Source organism: Littorina saxatilis, unplaced genomic scaffold (assembly GCF_037325665.1).
Source record: "Littorina saxatilis isolate snail1 unplaced genomic scaffold, US_GU_Lsax_2.0 scaffold_599, whole genome shotgun sequence".
NCBI classification, from domain to species: Eukaryota; Metazoa; Mollusca; class Gastropoda; order Littorinimorpha; family Littorinidae; genus Littorina; species Littorina saxatilis.
In genome coordinates, this window is record NW_027128244.1 from 50,374 (window position 1) to 69,045 (window position 18,672).

The 18,672-nt window shown below is 37.7% G+C and overlaps 1 protein-coding gene across 1 annotated transcript; it reads right to left on the reverse strand.

The window, feature by feature from the left end:
* Positions 1–13,596: 13,596 nt before the first annotated feature.
* LOC138956617 (receptor-type tyrosine-protein phosphatase epsilon-like) lies at positions 13,597–18,377 on the reverse strand. The gene is made up of 7 exons (XM_070327930.1): positions 18,272–18,377; positions 17,908–17,981; positions 17,413–17,547; positions 16,905–17,033; positions 16,246–16,397; positions 15,715–15,850; positions 13,597–14,175 (listed from the first exon to the last, which is right to left on the reverse strand). The coding sequence occupies exons 1-7, from the start codon at positions 18,357–18,359 to the stop codon at positions 14,077–14,079; spliced, it is 813 nt and encodes a 270-aa protein (XP_070184031.1). The 5' UTR covers positions 18,360–18,377; the 3' UTR covers positions 13,597–14,076.
* Between the last annotated feature and the right edge of the window lie 295 nt (positions 18,378–18,672).

Here is an 18,672-nt window from a genome sequence, read left to right on the forward strand (position 1 = left end):
TGCAGGACATTTTCAGTAAAATACACTTAAGCACAGTATGTAGGATAAACATAATACTACATGGTTTGCTGTGTCGTACCAAATTTACACTCGTTGCTTTTTCAAATAGTGAACAGCTCGCTTTTGCTCGCAGTTCAATATTTAAAAAAAAAAACTCGTGTAAATCTGGTACGACACAGCAAGCCATGTAGTATTCTCTATTTATGTCTGGTTATAAAGAACGCACAGCCGCGTGTACAAGGTTTACATCTATCTCATCATATACATGAACTTTCTTGTCTATGACAATGAGTTACAAACTTTTCCCAAAGGCAGTGCCCTTTTAAATTCAATGTGGGAACAGTAAAGCAATGTTTTACTTTGGAACAGGCCCGGCTTACAATATTATTAATGGGCATTTCCACCATATATTGGATCAAAAGACTTTATTTTTGGATTTTACTAGTCTATTCAGTGCTACTGATTTTATATACATATACGTACTCCATGTTTTCACGCCCGACCAATTTCCTCTGCCTGTGATTTTGTGTGAGTGTGCCAAAGCGCGCGCGAGCGAGCGTGTGTGTTTTTATGTGTGTGTGTGTGTGTGTGTGTGTGTGTGTGTGTGTGGTGTGTGTGTGTGTGTGTGTGTGTGTGTGTGTGTGTAGATTCGAGCAAGCACAATGCGACTCATCTTCGACTCGAGTCGGCATTATACCCTACTTGTCTCGTCTGAATATCGGACCCTATTGCTACGCTGAAAACACAATAGCTGTAAATATTTGCTCACTAGAATAACAGAGACAAAGAAGGAAGGCCATGGGATAGAGAGACTTACCGAAATGGCCCATCCCACGGACATTTAAAGCAAACACATCTCAATAAGTAAAGTTGCACCCGTTTTCCACCCAGCGCTTAGAGCGTGTACAACGCCGGAGTTATATCATACATTTTCTTTGTGTGCAGGCTGCTGTGAGTTTCAATGTGCAACACGTAATCTGACAGGACACTGTTGTAACAAAGCGCACTCTGCTGTACTAAAAAACAACAACACACTTGACACGGCGATTCAATTCACATTTGTGTCTGATAAAGGTTTGTGAGTGGGGCAATTCACACACTCGCTTCTGAGTCGCCTTGATATGAAGTTCTGAGTTTTGATTGATTTCACTGTCTCTCTCCATTCCCCCTATGTGTGTGTGTGTGTGTGTGTGTGTGTGTGTGTGTGTGTGTGTGTGTGTGTGTGTGTGTGTGTGTGTGTGTGTGTGTGATATTATCATTATAAGTCAGTATTATAAGATGTCTGTGATGTTCAGTTTTAAGTATTTTTGATATTGTTATAGAAAGTACTCATATATCATACGACACTGATACAACTGTGCATCCTTTCTTATGTTATAACATAACTTATACATAGATGATGTGATAGTGTTTAAATCTAGATTCACTTTTAAGCAACTTTTAACATGTATTAATTCCATGCGACTATGAACCCGCGCGTCTGCTTGTGACCGTAATATGATATGAATGGAGAGAGAGAGAGAGAGAGAGAGAGAGAGAGAGAGAGAGAGAGAGAGAGAGAGAGAGAGAGAGAGAGAGAGCGAAAGAGAGAGAGAGAGAGATTTTGATGATATGATCATCCTAATCTTAATTATTATGAGTTGACTATTTGCGCCTCGCTCACACACACACACACACACACACACACACACACACATACACACACAGACACACGTACACACACACAGACAAACAAACACACACACACACACACACACACACACACACACACACACACACCGCAGGGGGGATGGAGAAAGACAGTGAAATAAATCAAAACTCTCTCTTTCTCTCTTTCTGATCAGAGAGAGAGAGACACACACACACACACACACACACACACACACACACACACACACACACGCACACACACACACACACACACATATGTATAGGTTACAACACGAGTGGTTTTTTATATGGCTTGTATTTCAGTCAAGACCCAGCGGATGAATATCATCGGGAGACACGAGCCTCTGGCGAGTGGCTCTCGATTGATATTCCCGCTGGGTCTTGACTGAAATACAAGCCATATAAAAAACCACGAGTGTTGTAATCTGTATATCCCATTCTACCATCAAACACAAAGTGTAGACTACTAGCGGCACTGTTGCGATCTGTGCAGGGTAAAACTGTTGCCAGCGAGACTTAGCCCTTTTGCAACCTTAAACTAAGTGACCGTCGCTGAAAAAATAAAACGAATGAGTGCATCGATAAGTACGCGGTAACACTACTTTCAGACCATTTAAAAGCTTTAAGTAAAGGTTCATAAGTTGCAAGAAAGTAATGAAGTCGAATAGAAATTAATTTAGTTGAAGCGCACAATTCTTTTGTTTTGCGTTTCAGGTCGGCAGAACGGGCGAAACGGGTTTGGGACCCATTTGGCTTACTCGATTCAGAATCGATTCCACGTTGTTTTTCTCGAACGTGTGTAATTAGGCTTTTAGGGAACAAATATGTAGGTTTAGATTTAACCATTTGCTCCCTATTTGAAATGTATCTACGTGATAAACTGTTTTGCGAGTGTGTTTGCATGGATGAACTTAAACTGGTATGGGTGAGAGGAAAACGCGACCGACACGTCTGTCACCGCCGATTGATTGCATTTTGAAGGAATATGACTGGATTACGGAAAAATATGTGGACTTACTGCAGAGCCAGGCAAAAGAGTAGACTTGCTCGCAAAACACGTGAAACAGCCGATGTTTGATAGCTGAAGGCGCACACCAAAACACAAAAGTCGTCTGCTAACGATGCAAGGGGAGGGTACTCGTGTTTTTGTTTTGGTTCGCTAGCATCTGGTTATCTTGTAAGTTGAATGTTCGTTTTTTTCGACCTGCATTGCTTTCATAATGAAAGAAACTTTTGCTTATTGCATCTCATACATCAGATCAGTTCTGAGATTCATTTTTGCGTGCAACTGATATGGTTTTCTGAGCCGTGCAATACGATTTTAGAACTTCATACAAATGTGTCACATTGTTCGGCGCGAGGTCAAAGGTTGGGAGGAAAGTAGTCCTTTGCCCAAATCGGAATCTGCACTATCATATATTTTTTGGAGTCCATGATGTATTTATTGAGCTATAAAAATACAACATATATACCCATACTGAAGTAACAGAGACAAAGAAGGGAGGTCATGGGATATATATATACACACACAAATTTCACGGACACACACACACACACACACACACACACACATACACACACACACACACACACACACACACACACACACACACACACACACACACACACACGGAATTAAACACAAAGATAGGAGACTATTGAAAATGATATAACAGATCTGCATACATACTTTACTAGTTTTTAACCATTGTTAAAAAGATGTTTCGTAATAAATAGTCTCGTACTTCCATGACATGTGAAGAAATAAATCAGAAGACGGTACAAAGGCGTTTTTTAGAAATAGGAATTACATATTATATTCTGTTCAATTGCATCAAAGGCAGCCCCTAATCCTTTAGCAGAACAATGCTTGAATCTGGTACGTACCGGCTTGGCATCACGTTTGAAATACACATAATTTATTCATTTGAACATATAAAGTTGCTTACCAAAGTGACCAATGTCACATGCACTTGAAGAAAACATGCTCCATAGTAGAAACACTTTGGGACCCAGTATGTTTGCATCCATTTTCTCCACACGACTTAAAGCCTGTACATCGCGTTATATTTTACCTTCCTTGTATGCTGGCTGTGAAGAGAAGGAGGAAGTGAATAACAATGTTAAACATGCACCCTGAAAGGACAATATTGGCACAGAGCCCACCCCCCCTATATGCACTACATCGCCAAAACATCACGCGGCTAGTCATTTCACATTGTTTGTCAGATTAAGTCTGTATTGTGGGGCACGTTTGAGAATAATATTCGTCAGATTTTCTCATACTCTGCAGTCGCTGACGTGTCTAATAGGACTAAGGCTGAGGAAACTCGGTGTTATGGAAGCAAATGGGTGCATTGATAGTGGAGTTGCAGATTCGCGTTATAGATGTTTTAGGCTGAATGTTTGTATTGTGTGACTAAAATGACTGTAGGTTTATGCTTTTCCCTGTAATGTAACTACAACATTTCAACAAAATCCAGTTTGTTTAAGCGTTTTTAAGTACAGTGAAAAATTTACAGTATTCAACAACACACACACACACACACACACACACACAAACACACACACACACACACACACACACACACACACACACACACACTCTCTCTCTCTCTCACACACACTCTCTCTCACACACACACACACACACACACACAAAAAAAACACACACACACACACACACACACACACACACACACACACACACACAAACACTCTCTCTCTCTCACACACACACACACATACACACACACAAACACACACACACACACACTCTCTCTCTCACACACCACACACACACACACACACACACACACACACACACACACACACACGCTATTTCCTCTCATCTGGCTAAGCGACATTGAGTCCGGATAAAAGTCACTTCTTTCAACTAAAGTCGCATGTGTCAGTATCTTAACAGGGCTCGTGTGTAAGCATACAAGCGCAGTGATTTCGGCTGCTAGTTAAGACGCTCGAGAGCAAACCCTTTGAAATCTGTCCAAAGTGCTTCTATAAAGTAAAGAAACGCTGGCAGGTCCGGGGCACGGAAAATGAAGAATATTTATTAGGTGCGCAATGAACAGTACAGTGCATGCTGTATTAGCCGTCTTTTCATACTTAAGAACAACATTCATTAATAACATACACAAACAGACAGACAGATAGCCAGTCAGACAGACAAACAGGTTTTTCGATAGCCAGGCATATAGCCAGATAAATATAGAGATAGAAAGACAGACGTATACAGAGACAGATACATATGCAGATAGACACACAGAATAAAGCAGTGACAGTCTGACAGGCACGCAGAAGGACATAGGAACAGACAGGCGGGTAAACAAGTAGACAGACAGGTAAATAGATGGATACGTTGATAGACAGACAGACAGACATATAGACAGGAAGATATTTTCAGAGATGCATTGATATAGACGTACATAGATGTATATCATATACATAGATACAGAGATAAATTAATAAATATACATGTAAATATATATGTGTACATCTGATGTCAATGTATGGTATATTTGTTAGACAATTCAAAAGCTTTCTTTAAAAGTCAAATTGATGTGTTAAATGCCAGTTGTCCATATTTCTGAAAATAAGTGTCGGGAAAGCTAAACCTGTAGGATTTGTCAGTCATAGCAGGAAAAAAACCTACCCAGAATTGTTGATGGAAGGCAGCAGGAGCGAGAAGGTTCCTCTTATTTAGCTGTTTTATTCATTCAAGCAGCGAATATGATGAAAACGTGCAGGTGTTGGCCAAACGAAGAAATGTACAGCCAAAGAATGTTTGAAGTGTGTGAATCCTATAAAGCAGTAATGTATGCCTCGGATATTTGGGGAAGATTATAACCAGTGTAGAAAAAATGCACAAGTTTTGTTTGAAAACGCCTTTTGAACTGCAAGAATGGCACCACGGGTAATGGGTTTGAAGCATCCGTTTGTTTTCTCCGTGTATTTAAAATACATCCCTGTTTCCTCTACTCTTTCCTCCCTGTTTTCAGCACGCACACTAATTCCTTTATTTATTCAACACGCACCCTGTTTCTTCAATTTATTCAGCACGCACCCTGATTACATCATTTATTCAGCACGCACGCGAATTACTTTATTTATTCAACAAGCACATTAACAATTTACTTAGCACGTACTTGTTTCCTCCATTTATTCAGTTCCCACCGTCCACAAATCGAGAACGAACATGGTTGGACAGACTGACCATGTCAAGTTTCAAGTTTTATTTATTCCAATAAAACCCCGTGAGGGTACATGGAAAATTAAAAAACACAATAAAAACACATTTCATTCAACACCAAATAAAAGGAACTAAAACAAAAAGAAATCAGACTATGTACAGAAAAGGGAGTTGAGGGGTGAGGGAGAGCAAAAACAATACAAGAAACAATTCAACAATAATAATAATAATAAATAATAATAATAATAATAATAATAATAATAATAATAATAATAATAATAATAATAATAATAATAATAATACAAAAAATAATAAAACATTACAAGTGCAAAGTGATTACATACATTTCTTTACTATGGGAAATGGGGGGAAGGGAGAGGGGTGGGGGGTGATGGGTGGGTTAACATAAGGACAAAAATACTATTACAAACAACACAAAACAGATAACGGAATATAAAGCTAAAAGAGAATTAAATTTTACTCGCTTCTCAAACAGTCCATGACAAGTGTCATGAACTTTGCGAGTTTTAGCAATAAACTCTTTTTTGTAGTGGAAAAAAGCTCTCTGAATTTAACTGAATAGGGGCGGGCATAATAATAGCACCGTAACAACTGTTTTCTATAATTGGTAAAGAAAGGACATACAAAAATATAATGGAACTCGTCCCCAAGGTCACCTGATGAACATTTGTGACAGATTCTGTCTTGTCTGGGAATACCTTTTTGTATAGGCAATTTATGATTCAGTGTTCTAAATTTTAAAACAGCGTTTGCTAAATTAACCGGCAGGATGGACAAGTACTTTTCAAACTCAAAATTCTCTTTATACATTCTATAATTATAATAAAACTCATTGTTATTTATTTCTGAATGCCAGGTTTGGACAAATTGGTCTTGTAGCCTATTTTTCATTTGTCCGTTACATGTCTTGGCCTATAATGCATGGGAGGTGCTTCCGTGATATCGAGGATCAAACAAATGAATCGTTTTGATCCCAGTACAAAGCAGACAGTGTCCTCGAAGACACCCATCGTAATGATCTTGCTCCAGGAGTGTTTTGTATTGTATCTGGTGATGAAGTTACATGATTCCTTTAAATCTCGTCGTAGATAATGATGGACACCTGTGATATTGATAGCAATGTGCTGATGTATTCGGTTCAAATATGTTTTGCATAAACCTGATGATAGATTCACGGTTCGTAATGGACTTCTATGTAACGATTTGCTTAACTCAGTCACTGTGACAATTATGAATGTTTTACTTGTGATGATTATGAAAGTGTTTGTACCGAGGAAAGTTTCATTTCGTTCGTGAAACAAGTTGTCTGCTTTTGGATTAGTGCCAAGGCCCCTAACATTAAACCCCTTACTAGTTTTTTTCAATGGAGAGCAACCGGATTTTTTTAAAGTTCGTAATAAGTCTTTTACTGCCATGGCACAAGAAGAAATAAATCAGAAGGCTGTACTAGTACGTTCTTTGGAATTAGACCTTACGTATTAATATTATATTCTGTACCAGTGCATCAATGTCAGCCCCTTAACCTTTACCAGAACAATGCTTGAATCTGACACTGGTTTGGCATCAAGTTTAACATACACTTATTTATTTGAATACAAAGAATGACTTACCGAAGTGCCCCATGCCACAGACATTTGAAGCAAACATGTTCCATAGTAGAAACACTTCTGGTCTCAGTAAAGTAGCACCCATTTTCTCGACAGGGCTTAAAGCCTGTACTATCAGTGCGTTTATTATATACCTTCCTTGTGTGGTGGTTGTGAGTAGAAGAAGGAAGTGAGTTAATTCCAATGTGAAGCACTATCTCTGATAGGAGAAAAAAACGCAAGTGCTGTTCTCCACCTCAGAACTCTTCACACGGCTATTTCTTTTACATTTTTGTCAGATTAAGGTTTATGATGTGGAGCGAGTTTGATGATAAAAAATCCGTCAGGTGTTCGCGAACTTGCACTGAGACGCTGTCGTGTTTGATAGGACTGAGGCCGAGGGGAGTCTTTGTTATGCAGCTATTGCTCCAGCAATAGTAGAGTTTCATCAACGAGTTTTAGCTATGAAAGTTACTATTTTGTCATCAAAGTGCACGAAGAGTTATACTTTTTATTGATATGTACTTGCAACCCTTCACCGAAACACCACTTTTTTGTGTGGGTGTTTTTGAAGTTGAGTGACAAAGGTTGACAGTATGTATAGAACACACACTTACACACACACACACACACACACACACACACACACATACACACACACACACACACGCACTCACCCACCCATCCACACACACACATACACATACACACACACACACACACACACATTCATACACACACCAACACCCACCCACACACATACACACACACACACACGCACACACACACACGCACACTCACACACTCACATAGACACAAACACACCAATGCTACTTTTGTGGCTAAGCGACATTCAGTGCGGATAAAAGCTTCTTTCAACTAACGTCGCATGCATGGGGATCGTCTCAGGGCTCGTGTGTAAGCGAACAAGCACAGTGATTTCGGCTGCTCGGACGCTCGAAAGCAAATCCTTTGAAAACCTTTTCTAAGTGTTTCAAAAAAGTAAAGAAACGATGGCAGGCCTAGGTCACGGAAGATTAGGAATAGTTATTAGGTGCGCACTGAACTGTACAGTGCATGCTTTATTTTCCGTCTTTTTATACTGTGCATTCATAATAATCCTCAAAAACAGACTGACATCTGGACTGACTGATAGGCACGCAGAAGGACAGGGGAACAGACAGACGGGTAGGCAGAAAGGTAGACAGACAGGTAGATAGATAGATACGTGGATGGACAGACAAACAGACAGACAGATACACATATAGACAGAAACTGACAGTTCACAATGGATTAATTTCGATTTGCACAGCCCAGTAAATGTAATAATCATGAATGTTACACGTGTGATGATTATGAAGTTAATGTCCTGGTTTTAAATGCATTGAAATTAAAATATTTTGTCAATTTACTGAGAACATATTGATTAATTTGGGCATCTTTAAAGGCACAAACCTCCCCTCGAAAACTTGTCTCAGCTTGAACACAAACTTCTTCTTTACTGCTGGTCACTGAATTGAGTCGCTTAGTTTTTCAACCGCATTTTCTCCAAATTTGTTTTCTTTTTCACACTAGATGGTTAAAGCTCAACTGAAATTACATTCAAGATGCAGTGTAAGCACTACATTGAATAAAAAGATGATTTGTTTAGTTCTATAGATAAACTTGCGTGTCAGTCAAATGTGTCAATCAAAAACGGGTATGGCGATACCCTTGCACGTTGTATTTGAAGCTACTTAATTCATAGCAAAAGTTCTTCAACTGAAACAGGTTAATTTGCAAATACAAAAGCACCTGATAGCATTTTAAAATCTGCTTACAAAAGCAGTGTTAATGAAACAAAATGACTGGAACTAACCACAACGCATGTTTCATAAAATGTCACATCCTGAAACATGCGTTTATTTCGTTCTCACACAAATCCACTCAGTCAGGAAGGTTTTTGCGTCAATTTTGAGAGGTACTATGACAGAAAGCGCTAATATCTCAGCAATGACCCGGTGGTTTGCTCTGAACCTGTCAGGGTCGTACGACAATATACCACAAGCACGTCAAGCAACATTTCGGATTAATACATGTTTTGTTTGTCAGCTGCGAAGCACTGTTCGGGAAAGAGTTCTAAAACCCGCCATAAGATTGTTGACTTACATAAAAAAAATTCAAGACCCTGCATGGATACACGTACTGACAAGGTTAAACGTTCTAACACATTATAACACGCAGAGTTTGTTTGCCGCAGGTTTGCCATCAACTTCTGGGACAGCTCCGGTAACATCGTGTTGCACGTGAACCCAAGATTCGACCATGGTTGCTTCCGCAAGGTAACGTTTCTCAGCTTTAAGGTGCAAGGGAGTTGGGGGGACTTCAAGAAGAAACTGGGTCAAACGTCATCGTTTCATTCAATTTTTTACATTCTATTTATATTTTTTGTATATCTTATTTTTAAATTAGAGGGAACCAAAGGTGTATCTATGCATGTATCTGTGTATGTGTTCAAAGACAACACTTCTTGACAGTTGATTATGATACTTTTGTTACAAGAGTTTGATGACGTCATATTTGCCCGTTTGCAAAATTTGACGCCGCATTGTAATGGCCTCCTTCTTTTAATAAATTGTATTTAAAATTTGATTAGACAATCTTCGACCTGGTCTGGTTAAAAGAATTAAAATGACAACTGACTCTAGTTTAGTTATCAAATGTGTGTCAGCAAACAAGTAAACTAGGAACTAGATATTGTCCAAGCGATCAATGACCATAACACCAATCTATATAATGACAACCGAAACACTTACCTGAATCAGAATACATGAGCTCATCGCCAGGTGTTCCAGAACCGCTCATGTCCAAGACGGGATGCAGATAACATATCTTTGATGATACGTCGTACGCTATCTTCACACAGTTCCAATGTGTTCGGCACCATATCAGGCACTCTATTTTCGATCTAACAGTCTTTGCACTTTCGGAAAGTAGAACTTGATGAGTCTGGAATGGGACTGGAGAGACCCCCGAGGACGCCTTCATCTCAGCAGAGACATAGCCATAAAAGGAAATAAATGTCATCAGAGCGAAGCTTCCAACTCGTGTGATGCATCTCATCATCATTCTTTTAACCGCCTGTAGAGTTGCTTTTTTCCCCAAAAACACTAGTACAGTTTTGCGAAATGAGTCAAATGATCATTCTTCTATACTAGACGTGTTCGGTTCTAAATGTTAAGCCCTTTCTTTTGTAAAAAAGCCAAAGAAGAGACGCTGTCGTTAATAAGGAATTGTTTTTTTCCTCCAGTATTAAGGCACGTTTCTCGACATTCAGTTTACACTATTTATTCCAGAAGTGGTAGTGAAAGCGTATACATGTCTAACAAGTCGCTTTTGCTTGCTGCGAGAAGCTGAACACAGAAGGTGTGTGTGTGTGTGTGTGTCGCACACTGCTGAGCAAAACGCAATATATTTAGCTGTGTGTTTTACGCTTCGTCGCACTGCGTTGAGCGAACACAAGACAGACTCAAATCAAAACCTTATGCAACCCACTACTGGAGGTCATCAAACCTGAGAAATAGGTCAACTTTCAAAGCCCTAACTTTAAAAAAAACCGATGAAACATCAACGTTAAAGTTCAGTGCCTTATGAACGCGTGCAGTAACATATAACGAAGTAATTTCTCCTTATATCAAATAATTACTGTATTATTGCCATTTATGTTCATATTGAGGCTGTAACATTAATTGTGTTGTCTTTAAAGAAATCATGATATCAGTCTTAATTGTCAACTTTCATTTTTTTTAGCATCTTTGTCCGCTTTTTGTGCGCACCTTTTAACACTTAATCTATATCAATATTAAGGAAAAAAGTGCATTGTGAATCTGCAAATACAATTTGTTTTATTGCTTCATTTGATGTCTGAGAAACATTGTCATCAAAATGTCATCTGTAATTAATGCGTTTTGTCAACATTCATTCTGTCGCTTCTTAAAACGCCGTCTACGGAAAACCTTATAACAGCGTATATATTCATTTTGCCACCTATTTTGTTAATGTTCTTTTTAATTTGTTGACTCATATAATTTTTCTTTTTTTATTTGTAATGTAACCGGGTGGATTAGTCAGATTGATGTCATTTCTGCATGCTAACTGTGTGCATCCAAAAAATTTGTTTTAAAGGAATTAAAAGCTCTCCATCAGTCAATGCTTTCAGTGTGAGTATTGTTTCTTTCTATTTACTGCCATTCCTTCGTTGCCACGGTGAAATGTATGTGTGTGTGTGTGTATGTGTGTGTGTATGTGTGTCTGCGCGAGTGAGTGTGTGTGTGTGTGTGTGTGTGTGTGTGTGCTAGACTGTGACTTGGACAGACATATAAATAAAGAAAGATCGCAACGTACTTGAAAAATTTTTTTCAATATCTTTATTTCAGCATTGCATGTACACACAATTGAAAACTCGTGTTTGTGGCGATGACAATGATGAAGAAAACATGAAAGTGGAAGAGCATCAAATGAATGAGGAATGCGATGAATGATGATAAATAACTAACAATTATTGAAGTTAGTATTGATTGCACATTGAAACAATACACAAGATCTGTAACTCACGAAATATAGCTTGTGCATCAGCATGTCAACACACCCAGACACACATACACGTACACAAGTGTATCTGTAAATGTGTGCAAAGAAAAACAAAAGAGACTGAATATTTACAAAGCATAAATCAGACTTTCCAGGATTTTTACTTTCAACTTGAACAGGACTCTGAACAGATTTGATTCGTATTGTGAAGTGTATTTTTAAGGTGTCCTTTGCATCCCTGTTCTCATCAAATTTACAAATTACATCAATCATCTGACTGTATCTCTTAGTATTTACATCAGATATATCTTTGTCGTTAATTCATTATCATGGAGGATTGTGTTGAAATGCCTGTGTTTCATGTGATCTGGATTTTGTGCTGTTGCTTAATTGTTTGTTACATGTGTATTTGCAAATATTAAAACTTTACATTTCCAATCATTTTCACATTGACTTTACTAATAACGCAGTGATCTTATAACAAACAAGTATTTTAAGTTCTTGGTGCACGTGATGGTCCTTAAATTCGGGTAAACTCTAACCAAGTGTTCATCGTGTCTTTATCTGTTTATTGTCCACAGTTCTCACACAGTTTGCATATGAATAAGGTTATACTGATTGTAGTTGAGGTTCTCTGCTTCGATTGGTAAAGACAATACAGGTGTAATAGGATAGTTCCTTGTTATTTGAGTTACAAGTTTAGGTAGGAAGATGTTAATATTGATGTATACAATGTTTATATACATATTTTGTGGAGTAACGATTTGATTCGGTATAAAGGGAAAAAGTTGTTTTATTCCTATTGGAAAAAAGCTGGAATTGAAAGAGTAAGTGATTTGTTTATAGTTGAAGAAAAGAGATTAATGTCTGTAGCAGAGGTATTTAAGCAAATTGGAAAGAATAATGCAAATATACTATTGGATTAGTGGGCATTAATAAATGCATTACCCAAACTATGGATTAATTGGATCGAGAATAAACAATTAATGTACATATGGATAAGCAGTAGTTTGAGGGTAGCCTGTATATCAAAAAAAATAAGCCAAATAAGACAACGGTTAGACAAAAAAGTGTAAATACTGCTGTACAAAAACCTTGTGCATAATTATTATTTTTGGTTGAGGAAGTTTGGGGTACAAAGAGGAAATTTGGTCCCTTGCCTATGTTTCCAAAGAAGTGAGGTTAAGAGAATTGCCATGAAAAATTGTCACATAACATTTATTCAACAAATATTGTATTATGTCAAATGCAAGTTATAGAGAATAACAGATGTTGTATATGTTGTACGGAAGTTAGTTTTGTTGAACATTTTTGTTATGAGTGTAGACCGGTAAAGTTTTTTTGTCTGAGATAGAAAATTGTTTAGAAAAAAGTTTGGATTAAGGGTTCAGTTTAAAATGCAGGATGTAGTATTTGGGTATCAAGACACAAGTTGTAGTAGAACGATGAGACATTTTGTAAATCACGTAATATTGATTCGGGGAAAATGTGTGTTAGTATCTTTAGAAAGACAACTTGTTGTGGATCAGTGTTCGTAATTTTTTAGTTTCAAATATTTTGTAGAACAATTGAATTGTAAATAGAAGATGTATTTGTGTAATTTTAAATAGAAAATGGCCATTATTTGAACGGGTACTATGTTTTGAGTTAAAAAAAAAAAAAGACCAATGAAGAAGGATGCTCATCGCCTATAAAAAAATAAAAATAAAAAAAATAAATAAAAAAGGAGAAGAAAACAGTAAAAGGAGGGTTGAATCAGCCTGCATGCAACTGAGGTCACTAAAAAACCTAAACAAAAACACCCACAGGATAGTTCCTCCTTGTCAGCAATTCCACTTCATATGACTTAATTAAACTTTAAGTAAAAGTCCAACACATCCTTTATTTGTACTCATTATCTGTGCTCGGGGCACACTACCACAGGCCGAACAGAAAACCAAATTGTGTTTGTCTCCCGTACTGTTTTACAGCACTGTCACAGACACTGTCAGCAAGACCAACTGTGTTCCTTAAACTATGTCCCTACAACAGTGAAGCGTTGTCGTAGACTTCATTCCTCTTCTTGTACTCTTTGTATTCTTTGTACTCTTGCACTGCTCGGTAGATGAACCGATACTGCGCCTGCAACAATAACATAGAATGTGAAATCACAAGCCACATGAAATGTAAGTAATACTTATGGTGGTTTTTTTCTCCCTTCTCATACGACCATGTTTTCAGTCGCTGAATTAAGGTCATGGTTTAGGGATATAATAATAATAATAATAATAAGAAGAACATTTATATAGCGCTAAATCAAAAACTTTCGTTAAAAAGGCTTGCTCTAAGCGCTTGACATCTAAACTAAAACGTCATTCACACTCTTTACAATGATGTACAAGAACTTCATGTCACACTCTTTCATTCAGTATAGCACCATTCACACAGTTGTTATTCTGTACAAGACAATAAGTTAGTCTAACATTTAGAATGTTCATAAGATGAAAACAAGAGAAAACCAGACTGATTAAAAACAACTGCTTAGTGCTAACAAAGCATGAATCTTAATGATAACGTAATACATGTTTAACTGTCAAGCTGCGTTTAAATATAAAATCATAGAAACAATTAATTCTAAATAAAGATCACAAGAAATTGAACATCAATCATCCCTAATAGAAATAAATAGTGAATGACACAACATGTAGTATAGCCACTGCGTGTAATGAGTAAGCACAAAGTATCATTGCCAAAGGTTTATTTGACGAGTAACTTTTGCCTTTGGTGTGTTATGTCTGTTATTCTGATATATTTCTGCCAAGAGTGAATACGGATTGACAAAGCAGACTGTCTATATTGCCCCTGAAAGCATTTGTTGCTGTTATTTTAAGTTTCATTTTAAACCTTTCATTCACAAAATGTCCCAAACACAGTACTGAAGATTTTCTTTAATGGTTTTTTTGTCTCTTCTCTTCAGGACCCCTTACTTTGTTTCTGAAAGTTTTGAAATCTATTTATTTTAAAGAGCAGGATGAATTTCATTAGAAAAATATTGTATTAGAAATCAAGAAACCCAAATTTGTTGACACAGGTAGTATCACTGTGAAGGCGCCGACAGCTTAATTATGCCCGCTGTGTTTGATTTGTGCAAGCTGCGTTTAAATATAAGGTGATAGCAACAATCATTTCTAAAAAAAGTTTATGTGCAATGTGCGAACTGCATTCTAGCGTTTGTCACTGATTGTGATGATAATTAGTCTAACTCTGTACTAATATATGATTTTATCATGAATTTAATCTTATATGGACAAACAAAATATCTAAGGTCTTGAACATGGCATTAGTTGATTTGAGCAAGTTTCGTTTAATTTGCTCTCCTCATATGAATAGCGGAAAGATTAACGACTGTTTAAAGTGAAGCAAAATTTCACAGTCCTGTCCAGGTGAAGCATACATGTATCAATTGAGCATAGAGCTTATCACCCGAAATAACTCTATGTTCTTGGGTTGTAAGCTGTTAAGAAAGCACAACACGAGAATAATGTGTGGCACATACGAACTAATACTGCACAATCTCTCTTCAGAAATAAGAAGACAAGCTTACATTGTATTCAAGCACACTATTTGTTTGCTTCCCTCAATCATCAACATTTTAATTTAACAATTTATAAACTCTGATACCTTGGACATCAAGCACTGCGGACGGACAATCTGGATGTGTCTGACCGCCATGTATGCGTCGATTTCTCCTTCTGACGTCATTCGGTTGATGACATCACAAATGGCATGGAACAGGCCACTCTTTGTAGCACCATCACTGCATTCATAGAAAATATAGTTTGATTTGAATCTTAACAATATAAATCGTAACAAACAATGTTTTAACAACAGTTCAGAACATTTGCAAGCAGGGCAGGATGACTTGTGCAACAACATATTTTTTCAGAAATGTTACTTCATCCTGGGTCTTTCTTTGCTATTACACTTTGCTGCCAGTTCGGATATCCATAACATAATATAAATAAAGATGTTTGTCCCTTCCATGAATAATAACAGGGTATGGATAGGAAGATTTACATTTCTCATCCCTGCCAATACCCTAACGCTGTAATAAGAGAAGGGCATGTTGTGGTTTTGCACACATCTAAACTAATACTAATCTCAAAATTGCTATACTTCAAATGAACGAACTTCAAAGAAGACACCACCGACCTGCACTGAAAGAGGAGAGGACTGTGTCCTTGCTGTGACTGTGCAGACAGCACTGTGACCACGAGGTGAACAAGGTCCTCAACACTGCCCGGTAGGTCACCCTTCCAGTCGCTGTAGTGTAGCAGCTCAACACTCCTTGGACTTGCTTGTCCCTATGTAGAAGAAATACACTGTACCTTCCCTAGTCAATATCAAAATTGAGATAACATAGAATTCAATACATAATTTCTCGACCTGATTATTGATCAGATAGAAACCTACACGGTAGTTATGAAAATAGACCCTTTTTTCAGTAGCCACTCTTCTTTTAAACACACACACACACACACACACACACACACACACACACACACACACACACACACACACACACACACACACACACACACACACACACACATTCAAAAGCAAATAAATAACCAAGTTGATTTTATGCCTCCGAGTGGTTGAGAAAAAAGCTACTATGTTAAAATAAAAAGTGCTAAAAGCTCTCTATTTACCATGGAGCTATCTTCCTATTTGTACTATTTGTACGTATCTTCACCGCGTTCAAAAACTTAATTCGTCTTATTTACAAGAGCACCAGTGCCGACGCCAGTTGTACCAACCCCGCTAGATACATTAGCACACACGCGTGCAATCATAGCAATACAATTTACCTGGTACTGAAGAGACAGATTGTATCGCATGAGATGCTTCCTCAGGGTTGACCGTGAAGTCTGATAGATTTCGAAAGGTCCAAACGTCAGAGACTGGTTCTCTTCACGGGGCCAGTAACAGCTCTTTTCCTGCAATGAAGATAAGTAACTGCGGTTTGGTATATCTATCATCTTTTCACAAAATTCGCCACTCACTAATCAACGTCTCATTATACAAACCAAATCACATATATATTAAACAACCCAATAATGCCCAAAAGTAAATGTGGATTTAAAAAAAAAAACACGAATTGTTCACAAAGTGTACCTGTATCAACATGTAAACAAACACTTGAAAACGCATACATCTACAGCAAAAAACAACAACACCTCGATGGTCTAGTCTATGTTAAAGCATTTAGTCAAAACTTGACTTCACCTCAAAATGAAAGAAGATAAAACAGAAAAGGGAAGAATCTCAGATTACACCAAATGAATCTTAACCCAACGTTTTGTAATTAACATGTACCTCCGACTGAACGATTTCAGACCCCAGTGAGACAATCAGGCTGACATGACTTCCGACCACAAGACGCCACATGTCAACCATGGTATCTCTCAGAGGAAGCTGTGTCAAGATGCTACCGTGCTGCTCTGTGAAGGTCTGAAATTGGAAATGAATCTGTAAAAATTTTGGCGTTTATGTATGGAATACAGTGTGCTTTTTCTCCTAATTAGGCAAAACATAAAATATAGGTAAGCCTTTGCACAACAACGATCACCACAAAAAAGTGTTTCAAGACAGATTTATCGGCAAGAAAAGTCAATGCAGGCAAAATGTAAAGGCTTACACCACGACATAACAAACATCACGAAACATACATAAACTGTTAAAAAAATGATGAGTGTAGCTTATTGAGTCCAATTTGTTTGTAACGTGGTTTAGGTTTGAATAAAAAACATGTTCATCTATGCTGTCAAAGTGTAAACTATTTGATTGTATTGTCTAAAAGGCTAGTCTTACGGTCATCACGATTGCGTTGATGTAATCACTTCTTTCCCCAAAAGGAATAGTCAGATGCACCAAATATCTGTCTTCTGAAAAAATAGAACATTGGGAAAAGCGTTGAAGCGGCACTTACCAACTCATACTCATCGGTTTTACACTACAAAACCTACCAATGAATACAATGTAAGTAAGGTAGGTAATTATGACAATGCAATAACTGACAGGCAATCTTTCAAATCCTCGATCTTATATTGCTTTTTGGACAATAAGTATATGATATGTGCTGAGGCACTACTTACACACACACAGCCTTCAAGTTGCCAACTGAAGGCCAACTACACATTTCTTGTACAGGTAGGATAGAAGGGATTGAACAAACCTGGCAAGATGTCCAAATATCTGTTTTTGTTGATATTTTCTTCCTTTTCTGCCTCAGTGTTCCGAGGCTTTTGCATCAGCACTTTCATCTGCTTCAGTTTCTGGAAATCAGTATGGCAATGAATTAAGATATTGATTGCATTGCTAAAAGCAGGGGAAAATCCTCCGCATAGTTTTTCTTTTTTGTGACTTGATAAGAAAAAGGTTTGGATATGTAGAGGTTACATGCCGAGTCTCAGTGATTATTAAAAATAATGGTCGAAGTTAGCGGATCATGAAAAATGCGAGCTTCAGCGAGCTTTTTCATGACCGCGAACTGAGACCATTATTTGTAATAATCACTGAGACGAGGTGTGTAACCTCTTTATTCCTCCTTTCTTCAGTTATTCAAAGAAAACAGGA